We start from the raw sequence: 13,784 nt of genomic DNA, 5'->3' as shown, positions 1-13,784 counted from the left end.
TCCTACATGGAAATTAATCATCACTTTCCTATTCTACATGCCTATATATTCCTTTCGGACAAAATTTAGAACTAAACCACAATTCTCATACTCAAGGGTTTTTTTCTATAAAAAATATATTTGATATTTTATTTTTATCATCTTTAATTTTTATCTTCTTAATTGATTCTGGTATTCAATTGAATTTAACAAATAGTCACTGAGTACTCATCTCATGACAAGTACAAATGATGCCCATATAAGTAAGACACTTAATATTTAAACTCCCTTGCATCTCTCATTCCAAGAAAATTCATTTTAAGTTCAAAAACATGAGGAAGTAGTGAAAGAGAAAATAACAAAGATAGGATGGCAAAGACGTGTAAGGTCTTTAAATGTTCCATAAATTACATTAAAACATATCCACTAGATAATAAAACAGAGAATACTGAGACTTGAGAACAAAAAGGAGTACATCACAGAAATTAAGTATTCTGGTTCAAAATTCTACCACATTGCCAAAAACTGTGATATTTGAGTTATCATGTAAATGAGGCTCACGCATTCCCAGGTAGTTTTGAATGCATTTTCCATGAAATGTTCTTAATTGTATTCAATATGTTAATGGCCTAAGCATTTCTTATGGCTCTTCTATGTTTAATCTAGATGTCTAGAATGGGTACAGATTAACTGCAGTTTACAATAAGAGAATATCTTTCTTTTACAAAAGCAATTTAACTTGTCTCTGTTTAATGATCTACAGAGCAACAATGCTTGCCTCCATCAAATAAAGAATATGGTCAACAAAACACATTTTCCTACCCCTCCGACACATATATCTATTGGCAAAGAAAAAAGATATTAATTTAGCCTGCTCTAGTCAAAAGAACATAGAACTGAATTAAGAGACCTGGACAGTAATTCCAGCTCAGTTTCTGATAACACAAGGATTATAGGACTAGGGAAATAGCTCAGTGGTAGAGTAGTTGCCTAGCATGTGCAAGCCCAGGTTCAATCTCCAGCACCACAAAAAAGAATTAAGAAAAAAAAAAGAGATAAGAATTATAGAATACTGAATACTGGCTTGAGGTATCACCTATAAAACCAGAATAAAAAGAATGCCTGCCTGATAAGTAACACTACTTAAGAATTAGCTAAAAAAAAAAAAAAAAAAAAAAAGAATCAACTAAATTTACAGTTCCAGTATCATGTCTAGCTAAAAGGTTTTATTTAATTAAAACATTAAGCATTCATCAAGGTAGCCAAAACTAATACTGCCTGTGACACTGTTAACAAGTCATTATACCCTTTTTAAGCAAAATAGAGTACTTAAGGTAAGACAGAAGGCAACAAGTTCAAATGATAGGGCTTAATAAAAGAGCAAACTCTTTCTTTCCCAGTTTTGCAGACCTACTAACTGTTGTGGTCTTTTTATTCATTTTCCGTTCTTTAACATTTCCCTTAAATTGAGTATAATATACCTTGCTGCTGCCTACATACCCCTATACAAAATGAAATTCTGAGTTACAATCTCAACCTGTTACTCATTTCATACTTAGTTGGAAGAAAAGCCCACATTTTTTTGACCCTGCTTTTACAGTTAACAGTTCTCATGGATACTGAAAACTCACTCTTTTTAAACTATCAGTCTTAAGATTATCAAGACAAATATCTAGTTACCCATCTTGGTCTCTCCACACTGTCCTTGTATCCAGTCTGAGCTGTCTATTAATAAGTTCCTCCATCCCATCCTAGAACTAAGGGACAAAAAGCATCCAACAAGCATCCTTAGCATTACACACTGAGACCAAGGCTCATTAATAGGTAACAAAATCAACACCTCCAACAAAAACCCAAAACAAACCCACCATCTTTCCCTACAAAGATGACTCAAGCAAGCACACACTAGAAAATCTATTTGGTGACAATGTTTTCAGAAAAAAACAAAAAAAAAAAAACAAAACTCGGATTTTTGTCATTTGCTTATAATGCTATAACACCACAATGTTTGTACTAAAATACAAAAATTAAAATGCTTATGATGTCTATGACTAAAATTTGTATGAAGGTGGATACACATATTTGGGTACTCACTTGTTCCAACTTAAAGATATGCTGATTAAAGTAGTGCTGTAAACGTTCATTAGCAAAATTAATACAGAATTGTTCAAAACTATTATTTTCATAATCTTCAAACCCAAATATATCAAGAACACCAATGGACAAAGTCTGTAAAACAAGAGAAAATTTTGGTTTAAAAAGTCTCAAATTTACTTATGTATTTAAGTAATATCCACAATATAAATAACAAAATGCTAATTTCTAAAGCAGTAGAGAGGGACTGGTTTTCTCACCAGTACTAAACCAAAATATACCACAATTAAGAAGTGTTTTAGTTCTCTTCATCTTCATTTTATTTTTGTCCTAATCATAAAAATATATCCAAATTTTTCACAAATGCGATCTGTTTTTCACAAATTTTATCATAACTATAAAAACAGATTATAATTTTAACACATGTAGCTGGGTGTGGTGGCACATGCCTATAATCCCAAGCAGCTTAGGAGGCTGAGGCAGGAGGATTGCAAGCTCAAAGCCAGCAACAACAACTTAGCAAGACCCTGTTCTAAATTTTAAAATTATTTTAAAAGGGGCTGGTGATGTAGCTCAGTGGTTAAGTGCTCCTGGGAACAGTCCCTGGGGGGGAAAAATGTAACCCATGTAATTTTGGCATTACATTACAGAAATATATAAAGCACAGGCCAGAGATGTAGTTTAGTGGTAGAGGACATGCACATGCCTAGCATCAAAGAGGTCCTGGGTTCAATTCCTAGGAAGGAAGGAAGGAAGGAAGGAAGGAAGGAAGGAAGGAAGAAGGGAGGAAGAAGGGAGGGAGGAAGAAGGGAGGAAGAAGGGAGGGAGGGAGGGAGGGAAGGAAGGAAGGAAGGAAGGAAAGGGAAAAAGAATGTACAAAGCATACAGCTAGCAGTCTATTATCATAATTGAAAAAAATCGAAGAAGTTTCTAAATTCAGAAATCCCTGAGTTCCAAGAGAGAATGGAAATAAAAGGTATGAAAAAAAATCAAGATTACTAAAGTGAAGGATCAGCAGATCCTTGGCTATGCCAAGAAAACTATGTAATTTTTCCTATTTTAACTTCTGTCTCCCCATAAACGGAGGTCTACTTTAAAAACTAAAGTAACAAGTTTATTAATCAGTCTCATCCAGGCTAAGAATGAAACATGATACAAAAGCATATAGTTTCTTAAAGTTAAAATTAAGTATTTCTTTAACAAAAACACAAGGTTTAAAATGCTGACTAGCTCTAAAAGGATTATAATATAAAACGGCAATCCTTTACTCATTCTCGTCTATTCTTAGAGTCAATATTCCAATCTCAGTAGACAGTTTATTCTTCCATTTTTGAATAATTTACTTTTCAATTCTAGAAACGATATGTAACTTTTTTTCCACGTCTGACTCCTAGAACTTACTCTTTATAACTTCTTACGGTGATTGATACAGATTCAGCTCTAATACCTGCATATAAACACACTTTTCATCACTTCATCACATTCTTAAAACAGTTGTTATGACAACTTTGTTAAATGACAGTAAGTTTTCTCCACTGGGACTAAGAGGTATATCAAACAAACTAATATAATGAATGATAAATTACAAGATTTTTTAAAAGTCTGTACTAGGAATATTTAATTCTACTGACTAAGTCTAGGCCCTTAAGAAAAATTAAAATAATGTTCTTCAAAATTAAATCAATTTGATAAATCAGACTGTAATTTAATTTTATGGCTGTGGGCTTACCTTTACCTTTAAAACAGTAAGATTAAACTAAAGATGACATTTCTAATCAGTTTGAAAAGGCAGACTGTTTCATACAGGCTTTTGAGAAAAGTGAATCAGAACTCATTGAAGTTAACTACCTATAATCTGCCATATTAAAAACAAGTTCCAATTGGAAAAGATGTCTAAACATAAAAAATGAAATTCTAAGAGTTTAATGCTACATATTTTTAAATCTTGGACTAGAAGAGGCCTTCTATATAAGTAAAATAAATATATAAAACCCAGGACTAGAAAAAAAAGACTAATAGAATTAACTGCACAACAATTTAAAACACATAGGCATAAAAAGACATAACAGAAACAAGTCTTAAAAGTCAAGTAACTAAGAGAAAATATATTTGCAGTATATATCAAACTGAGTCTCCATAATGTCTACAATAAATAGCTCCTAAAAAGGAGTAAAAAAAGAAAAAAGAAGCAACAGAACAGCACAAAGATATAAAGATATAGAAAAGAAATAAAACAGAGAAAACATGGGAGAAAACACATTTCCCCCCCAGTGCTGGGTATTGAAACCAGGACCCAGTGCATGCAAGGTAAGCACTATTCCACTGAGTCACATCCCCAGCCCAAGAAGGCACTCAAGGTTCATCACTGAAAACAATGGCAAAAAGTGGGATAGTTCCTCTCTTCATATCAGATTATGTAAATATTGATAATATCCAATATGGGTAATATGGATTAAAGTATAGGGAAATAAGCACTTTGATACTGCTGGTAGAAGTATACAGTTCTTTTTGGAATTTAGCAGTAGTTGCCAAATTTTTACAATACATATATCCTTAAATATAGCAATTCAACACTAAGGAATGAATCCTAAAGAAAGGTACATAAAGTTAACTAAAATATTAGTTATTATATTATTCATAACAAAAATTATTTTTAATGAGATTTTATATATTATACCATATATTTCAAAATTACTAAAAATAATGAGGTCCAGATACATAATGACATATAATGTATTTAAAGAGATGTTATGTAAAAAAATAGTAGTTTGCAAAAATATAGATAAGATGGTTCTATTTATATTTTTAAAAGCAATTTTGTATGTGTATGTTTTTGACATATAAATACACAGGGGAAAAGGTCTGGAAAGACACACCGAATAGTTCACTGAATAGGGTGATAAATGACAGACAGAAGTAAACTCAATACTATACTACTCTACATAATTCTGTGCTTTAAAATTTCATGTAATAACCAGTTTATTAAAACAGTTTTCTATGGAAAACAAACCAACATATCTTTACCTTGGTATTACGTTCCAAATCTTTACTATTCAGAAGCGCATGATTAATTCGAAAAACTATCCAGTCAAACAGAGCACTATATAGAGACTTAGCCATGGAGTTCCTCACTGTCACAGCCTACAAAACAAGAAAAGAGTTACGAGAGCAAAGTGGAATTGGTAATAATCCAACTAAGATATTTCAACAAAGTATATTCTACTCTCATTCAAGAAAGAATATTTACTATACTGAATAAAAACTAATTTTTCTCTCAATATAAATAGCTTATAATTGAGGTTTTCCATTTGTACTCATTAATTTAGTCCAACTCAGGGAATCTAGGCTAAAACTGCCATGAAACAGAAATAAAACTAGGTCATTCACAGTTCAAAACATTTTTACTGAAAATTAGGGTATATATTTCCCCTAGGAAACAAGATATAATGGAAAGTTTACAAATGACCTTGCTTGCTAAAGTGGGGAAGAGTATTATAGGCAGAGAAATAAATCTGACAGCAAAAAGGAATTAATGACTATGAAATCCTCCTCACACTCTTAAAACATACACATACTACCACCATGACACCATTCATAGTTGTCTTCAGCTTGTCATCCACAATAACCTCTAGAATTATCTCATACCCAGAAAGAGTAACAATTCCTTTATTATGAAATTACAGAATTTATTTTTGCCTACTTCCAGATTTCTCCAGTTTATGGAAAATTTTCTAAGTCTGAACTTTTTCTAAACACAGAAATTTATTCTCTTAAAAAATGGTATATATCTTATAGAACTGATTCCTGCCCATTAGAACACTATGAATTCCAATAATTTATGCATACATTATGTAGGGAGTTATTTTCAAACCTGTATATTCAGGTATGTATTTACATCTCTGTTTTGAAGTATAGAAGAAATAGATAGTAATGATTAAGAGTTAGGCTTCTTTATTTCTTTATTTATTCTAGCTGTGTTAACCATGGTCAGAGAACCTTCAATTCTTAGACTATAGGATACACATCCACAAACTGGAGATTTACAGATACTATCTATACACAACCTACAGGTGATGAAATAATCTCAAGTTTATAACTGAAAAATAATTATTTTGAAAGGAAAGAAGACTGGTATTAAATGAACTACAATACTAGAAATTTTAAATGAAAATTCTTTAACAGCTCTGAAAGAAACAATGTCACCTTAGAATTCTACATCTAGACAAGTTATCGAAGAAGTATCTTAAAACTATCAAGAAAACCAAAAAAGCAAAACATTATAGCATAACAGAATAATATTCAATTTTCCACCAGAGGGATAAAAAACAAGTCTTTGAAAGAGAAGGAAGTCTTCCCAGTTGCCACAAGATGAATGAACCTGCAGTACATTAAGCAAAGTGGAACAGACAGTCAAAGGACAAATGCTGGATCATTCCACTTATATGAGATTTCTAAAGTAGTCAAACTCACAGAAGCAGAATGTAGAGCAGTGAATATCAGGGGCAGGGAGGTGAGGAAAACATGGAGATGTGAGCAAAAGGGTACAAGTTACATTTATGTAGGACAAATAAATCTGAGATCTAATATATAATATGATGACTACAGTTAACAGTATTGTGCTGCATATTGGGAGTTTGCTAAGAATAGATTTCAGATTCTCTCACCACAAAGTAATAATGTGACAAAACTGTAGTTTTGCCTCACTGTAGTCATATAACAACTTCACTATGTCCATGTATATCAAAACTTTATATTGTACACTTTGAACATACAATAAGTAACTGAAGTCAATACAAAAAATAATGAAGACAATCTGATCAATCTTGACAAAAAATAATTTAGAACTAAATAAATATGCATAAAACAATATAAGCATGAGTTATTATAATAATTTTTAACTTTTATTTTTATTAACTTTTTTTGACAAATTTTTTTAAAAAATTCTTTTCATACATGTATGTATCTAGGGTAATAATGTCTGTCTCAATCTACCATCCTATACCCCCACCTGCCCCATCCCTCCCCTCACTTCCCTCTGTACAATCCAAAGTTCCTTCATTTTTTCCCTACCCACCCCCCACTATAGATCAGCATCCTACTATCAGAGAAAAGCTTTAGTTTCAGACTACTAAAAAACTAAGACACCTAACTTATACCCAGTCATGATTCTTGAAAATAATAATCTGTACTGTATTAAGTTGCAAAGTTTCCTATACAGTTATAGAAAACTAATATTCCCTCTAACTGATTCTTCAAACCACTGCCAGAGTACTGCTTTAAAAAAAAAAAAAAAAAAAAAAGTCTTTTTTGCTTAAAACACTTTATAGTATTTCCATTGTTCTTCAAGTAAAATACTAAAACACTTAAGGAATGCTTCCCATTTTCATACTACTAATGGCCAGCACATATCTGAAACTGAGTGTTTTCAAATATTTATTGAACAAAGTAAATACACCAAACAAGCATAAATAAAAAAAAGGGTTAAGAAAAACTCAAAAAGTTGAATTTAAAAGTAAAAGATAAAGAAATCTTTTGTTATAAAAAAGGTTATAAAATATAAAAGCACCAAATATTTTATAAAAGAAAGGTAAAACTCTTAGAGGTTTTAGAGTGGGAAACCATAATATGACACAAGAAGAAAGATGCACTTGGAGACAGTTAAGAGGAACCCAAAAGAAGGATAAATGGATCAATGTTAGCCTAAAAGTAATTCTCTAGGGCTCGATGACAATTTTTTCACTTCTCATCTCATTCCTATCCTATTTTATGGTTTGATTTCTCATCACTTTCATAAACTGCTCTATATCAGTGGCTTTTCAGTAATTTTCTTACTTGTTATCATTTAATATGAAGGGTCCCCTAAAGGTTCATGTGTTGAAGGCTGAGTTCACAATGTAGCAATGTTCAGAGATGGGGTTACTGCAAAGAGACTGAATGATTAAGTCACTGATAAATTCATAATTTGATGGCATTATTGGGAGATGGTAGAAACTGCAAGAGGTAAGGGCTAGCTGGAGGAAGTCATGAGAGGCAGGTTCTGAAAGAATATATTTTGTCTTAAGCTTCTTCCACTTTCTCTGTGCTTCCTGGGTGCCAAGACCTGAGCAACAATTTTTTTTCGTCCTCTAAGTGGCTTTTCTCAAGTATTTTGTCATAGCAACAAAAAGCAGACTAACACACTATCTTATACACCTTGGTATAGTAATAAATACAAATTTCATCGGGCAAACTATATAGATGATATTTAAAGTCACAAGAATGGGTGAGATAATGCAGATAAAGAATATAGAGAAAACAAAGGTTGTGTCTGAGTGTACCCACCCTTTAGGATGTTAAGAAAAAAAGAAAGAGCAAGCAAAAAGGACTACAAATATGTGGCCAACAACAAAAAAGTAAACCAGCAAAGTAAAATATGCTAGAATATAACTGAAAAAGTCTCAAGAAGGAATAATCACTGGTTGGGGTTGTGGCTCATGGTAGAGTGCTTGAGCATGTGTGAGGCACTGGGTTTGATCCTTAGTAACACACATAAGTAAATAAATTAAAGATCCTTCAACAACTAAAGAAACATTTTTTAAAAAGAGGGATTAATCAATGGGATCAAACACTGATGGTTTATAATTCTACCTACTGTCTACCTCATATTAATAATATGAAACTTTAAAAAGGTGAAAAAAATAAAAGAACAGTGAAGAAAGATCCTTGGGGAAAAAAATTTCAAGCCTACTGCTTAAAATCACATTCAGTTTCTAAGTTAATGGACAATTCATGATCAAATTTCAAGGGCCTACAAAATATATCAATCAACACTTTTTTTAAACTGTCATTTTAATTTTGTTAAGAGAAAAAACACAAACTGCTAAGAATGTCTAGAATACTTTCATTTCAAAGAAAAGCATACCTCTGCCAACTTGTATGGTAAAATAAGCTTCTCTCCAACTGTCACTGTCTTTCTCGTAACTAATGCTTCAAATAGCATCTCTTCTTTAACCTATATAGTAGAGAAATAAATTCAATATATATTTATGACAAAGGATGAATTATTTTATTGAAAAGCCAACAGAGGAAAGTACATAATGAGATTAGCAAATATATAATAGAGAAAAGGGAAACCCAAGAAAAATACTGGCAACTACAAAGTGGAATTTAACTGTCTCACTCACCCCAATTCCTCCCCCTCAAAAACAAAACAAGATAGATGAGATAAATAGATCTTTTTAAAGTTTGCTTTCTAAGGATAATAGAAAATATTTTCATTATACAGAATACAGAAAATATAAAATAGTAGCAAAAATCATTTTTATTTAAGACAATTGATCATAATTCCACAATTGAAGACAAGGAAGAAAAAGTGACAGTACTTCTTGAATTTCAGGAATGCTCTCAGTGCGTACTTATTTATGTTTCAGATGTTTATTTTTATCCATGATATTAAACTTTAAAATAAAGTTGACACTTCATTATTCTCACTCTTTCTGTTTCCCCAGATATAAATACTATCATGAATTTGACATGTACCATTTTGGTTTCTGTTTTTATACTTTTATATGTATTAAATGTATTCATAAACATGATATTATATTATCAAATATATTTAACTCTTCTGTATGGTATCATAGTGCCATATGTTTTTGAGATATAAATATGTTTATAACTTAAATTAAGTGTCCCAATATGTAACGATAACCTGTGTGAAATACGGTCTTCTATTTATAGTAATTATAATCACATTTACACTGTTTTCAATTTTGCACAACTAGAAAATAAACTACAATAAATATTCTTGCATATGAGTTCAAGAGTTCCTGTGATGAACAAAGTTAAAAACAGAATTATCAGTTTATAAGATACACATTTTCAGCTTTATAGGATATTATCAAACTCCTATATGCAATTTTTACCCATGTGTTCTCTGAGCAGTAACACTGAAAGCTCTTATTTCCTGAAACCTTCACTATATTTGGTTTTATTAGACTTTTGAATTTTACAACACTGATGAAGATAAAATGGTAAAACAAAGACATCTTATAAAAGCATGCATATATAATAAAAATATATTATATTTTTACATTTTATATATTATTTTACATTCATAAAATTTACGTAGACAACATAATATTAAACCATATCAAGCAAAAGATGTTAGACTGTAAGAAAAGACTGAGTTATAAAACAATAGATGGAGGTATTACTGCACTATCAGCAATTTGTCACATTAAAAATAAAAAATCCTTTTACAACTATTTAAGTACTGGGGATTGAACACAGGTGGCACTTTACCACTAGGCCACATCCCCAGTCCATTTTATTTTTTAAAACAAAGTCTTGCTAAGTTACTGAGGCTGGCCTTGGACTTGCAATCCTCCTGCTTCTGCCTCCTGAGTTGCTGGAATTATAGGCATGTACCACCAAACCTGGCCATGAAAGGTTAACAGGAAAGTATCTAGTAAATATAGCATCCATTGCTCAATTCTTAAATGCAAAAAAAATGGAAATAATTTGAGGCACGTTACCTTCACAAAATACAGTAAAACTAAAAATGCACAATAAAGTTTAAATACAAAGCACCTCAACCTTATACATTTAAAATCTTTTAAAAATGCAAATAATACTGGATTTCAAAAAAATAACAAAACTAAGAAAAGTGAAAAGAAACATATGCAATAAAAACCAAATGTATATTGAGGTACATTTCTACAATTATTAAAAGTAAATATTTAAGAATAAGTAGCAGTATAGCACAGTGGTAGAGCACAAGCTTAGCATGTAAATAAAGGATCTATGTTATAGACTCAAGAATTTTTTTTAAAGAACAAATATTTATAAACAGAAAATTACAAGAACCTCAATCCCCACTAACAGGAAAAAATAAAAATTGTGTTTTACTCATACAATGCAATCTTACACAAGAGTTAAAAGAACCTAGAATATATAAACAGAATTGAAAAAAAAATCTCAAAAATGTAATATGAAATTAAAGTCAAATTTCAGAATGATTTATACAGTATAGTTTTTATCATAAAGTCTGAAATTTTCACACAAAAGAAAAAATTAAAGAGAAACAAAGATAACACCACAGAGAAAAATTCAAATTAATCAAATGTTTATAAGAAAATCAAAAATAATGAATTTTAGATGTAATATGCTTTCCTAGGAAAACAAAATTTATTAAAATAATTCACATCAGCTTTGAAAAATCCTAAAAAATTCATTAACAAAGAACAAATGGAAAAGGCATCCAATAAAGCTCTCATAAGGTTGATCTCTATCAAACCTTTCAAGAACGCACTATTGATCCTTCTTTTAAAATCAGAAAAACAGGAAAAAGAATGAAAACTAAGTCATTTTGAGGAGTTGGCTTCGTGCCAGCACTAAAGAGTAACAGAGATTATACATAGATCTATACACCTGCACAACCACATAAAGCACACTTATTTTATTTGGTAAGCATCCTAAAGAAAATATTAATGAATTAATGATATTTTTATCAGTTACTTCTATAATTCTTTAAATATTTCATTATACATATTTGACTTTCAAAACTTTTAAACAAATCAAACATCAGTGAATTCACTATCCAATATGCAAAGTTTCACATATTTATCTAATTGAAAAGTGATAAGTAAATTAAAAACCCATTCTTTATTTGAACAGATGTTAAAATGTATTCAACATACAAACTTTGCTAAAAACTGAACAGCTTGTGGTAAGGGTGATGGTTCTAAAAATCTCAAAACACATCCTCCATAATTACTATCTATTTGAAGCTTTTTCACATTTCACTTAATCTCACCAGCATCCATCCAAATAGGATTTAGTAAACAAAAGAATAAAAATATTCACTGCTGCATGAGATAAAAAAAATTAAAATAGAAAAAAGTAAAATTAAATTACTATTTTTAAACTATTCTTCAAAATTAAACCTATATTTATCCTTGAACTGAATTACTTTAGGAAGATAGGGAATTACATTAAATTTTAACTAAGGAGTTTAAATTTTAGTTAAACCAGTTCACCAAAGCTTTAAGGCTACAATTATTATTATCAATATTAACCAAATAGAGGCAACCAATTTTTAAAATAATTTCTAAAACCAACTACAGGCAGGATATCATGGTAGGTATCTTCTCTAGCTCCTGAAGCTAGATATTTTCTTTCTACTTAATACCAACCCTAAGTCCTAGAACCAGTCCAAATTGTACAAAATAAGAAATTCAAGTAGTTTGGGTTCAAATAAGATTTTCTATCAAATCACATTTGTCTTATGTCTAACTTTGATACTGGTAACTCCAATTTTCAGATATTGATTTCTCCTTTTTCTCTTAAGTTCCCTGAACTACTCCTATCAGTGTCTCACCAGAAAAGGAATAATTCACTAGGATCAGAAGCTTTGGTACTTGCTGAAGGCCTGGATATAAAATAAGACCAACCAGTCACATTGTCCAGTATAATAACACCACCAAATGCATGACTAAAATATCACCTGAAATGCCTGACTGAAATATTCTTTTTTCTCTAATCTTCAGAACCTTCGACATTATAATTGTCTGATACCACAGTCCATCTCCTGGTGGAAATTCTTTCCAATGAGTGAGTCTAGTTCCAATTCAAGATACTCCCTTTGTCTACACCTTTTGCTATGATGTCATTTCATTATAACTAATAAGCAATTCCCAATCATGTATAGAGAAAAAATAAACACTGTGCTTAGATAAAAAAGAAAGAGGGTGTTGGGGATATAGCTCAGTTCGTAGAGTGCTTGTCTGTCAAGCACAAGGCCCCTGGGTTCAATCCCCAGCCCAGAAAAAAAAAAAAAAAAAAAGAAAGAGAGAGAAAAGAAAAGAAAAGAAAAAGAAAAACAAAGAGACATCCAAGGTTCTCAAAGAGCACTGCAGATTTGTAAGGGACACAACTAGAAAACAATTAACTTTAAACTACCAAACCCAAATTAAATTATACCAACTAGAAGGAAATGTATACATAGGCAGTTGGGTTAGACTACTTAGTTTAAATTCCATGAAGCAGCAAAGGAAACAAGATTTGAAAGATATTAATGTTTTAATTTCTAAAAGCACAGCAAGCTATAGTTTCTAATTGCCAAAAATTGGAAACAAGGAAGACTTCCATCAAAAGATGAATGGGTAAACAAACTGCAGTACACCCACCCATACAATGGAATATTACCCAAAGGTAAAAAGAAATGAGCTACCAAGCCACAAAGAGACATGGATGAATCTTAAAATACATACTGATAAGTAAAATAAATCAATCTGAAAACCTTAAATGCTCTATCATTCCAATTACATTGCAATTACGTTTTATTACATTCTGGAAAAAGCACATTTATACCATTTATACCACCGTGAAAATGATCAGAAGTTGCTAGCAACTTGGAGAGAAGAATTGAACAGGTAAAGTACAGAGAAATTTTTAGACCAGTAAAACTATTCTATATATGACATTATAATGGGAACACATGGCTTCATGCCTTTGTCAAACCCACTGAGCACAGAATGAACGTATGCGAATTTTTTTAATTATTCAAGACATTAGGAAATTCCAGGAAAGATCATGACCAGAGACTTTACTAACTGTATGACAGATATAAGAAAAAAATCTCAAGAGAGGAGATAGGAAAAGATGACAATCTAAGCAACTCTGGAAACTAATGGAATCTATAGGACTAAAGACAAAAAGTGCTGTCCATAAGT

The 13,784-nt window shown here is 31.1% G+C and overlaps 1 protein-coding gene across 1 annotated transcript in view; it reads right to left on the bottom strand.

Annotated features, from left to right (window-relative positions):
* The window catches only part of Myo9a (myosin IXA), a 251,023-nt gene that overhangs the window by 128,698 nt on the left and 108,541 nt on the right, over positions 1-13,784 (bottom strand). Inside the window, exons 9-11 of the mRNA XM_047539276.1 lie at positions 8,975-9,064; positions 5,098-5,214; positions 2,074-2,208 (exon numbers count right to left, since the gene is read on the bottom strand). Coding sequence (XP_047395232.1) covers positions 2,074-2,208; positions 5,098-5,214; positions 8,975-9,064 — 342 coding nt within the window. The remainder of the gene's footprint in view (positions 1-2,073; positions 2,209-5,097; positions 5,215-8,974; positions 9,065-13,784) is intronic.

This window comes from Sciurus carolinensis, chromosome 2, assembly GCF_902686445.1.
Source record: "Sciurus carolinensis chromosome 2, mSciCar1.2, whole genome shotgun sequence".
Classification (NCBI taxonomy): Eukaryota; Metazoa; Chordata; class Mammalia; order Rodentia; family Sciuridae; genus Sciurus; species Sciurus carolinensis.
The sequence above is the reverse complement of the archived record's forward strand: the minus strand, read 5'-3'. Positions and strand labels throughout refer to the sequence as shown.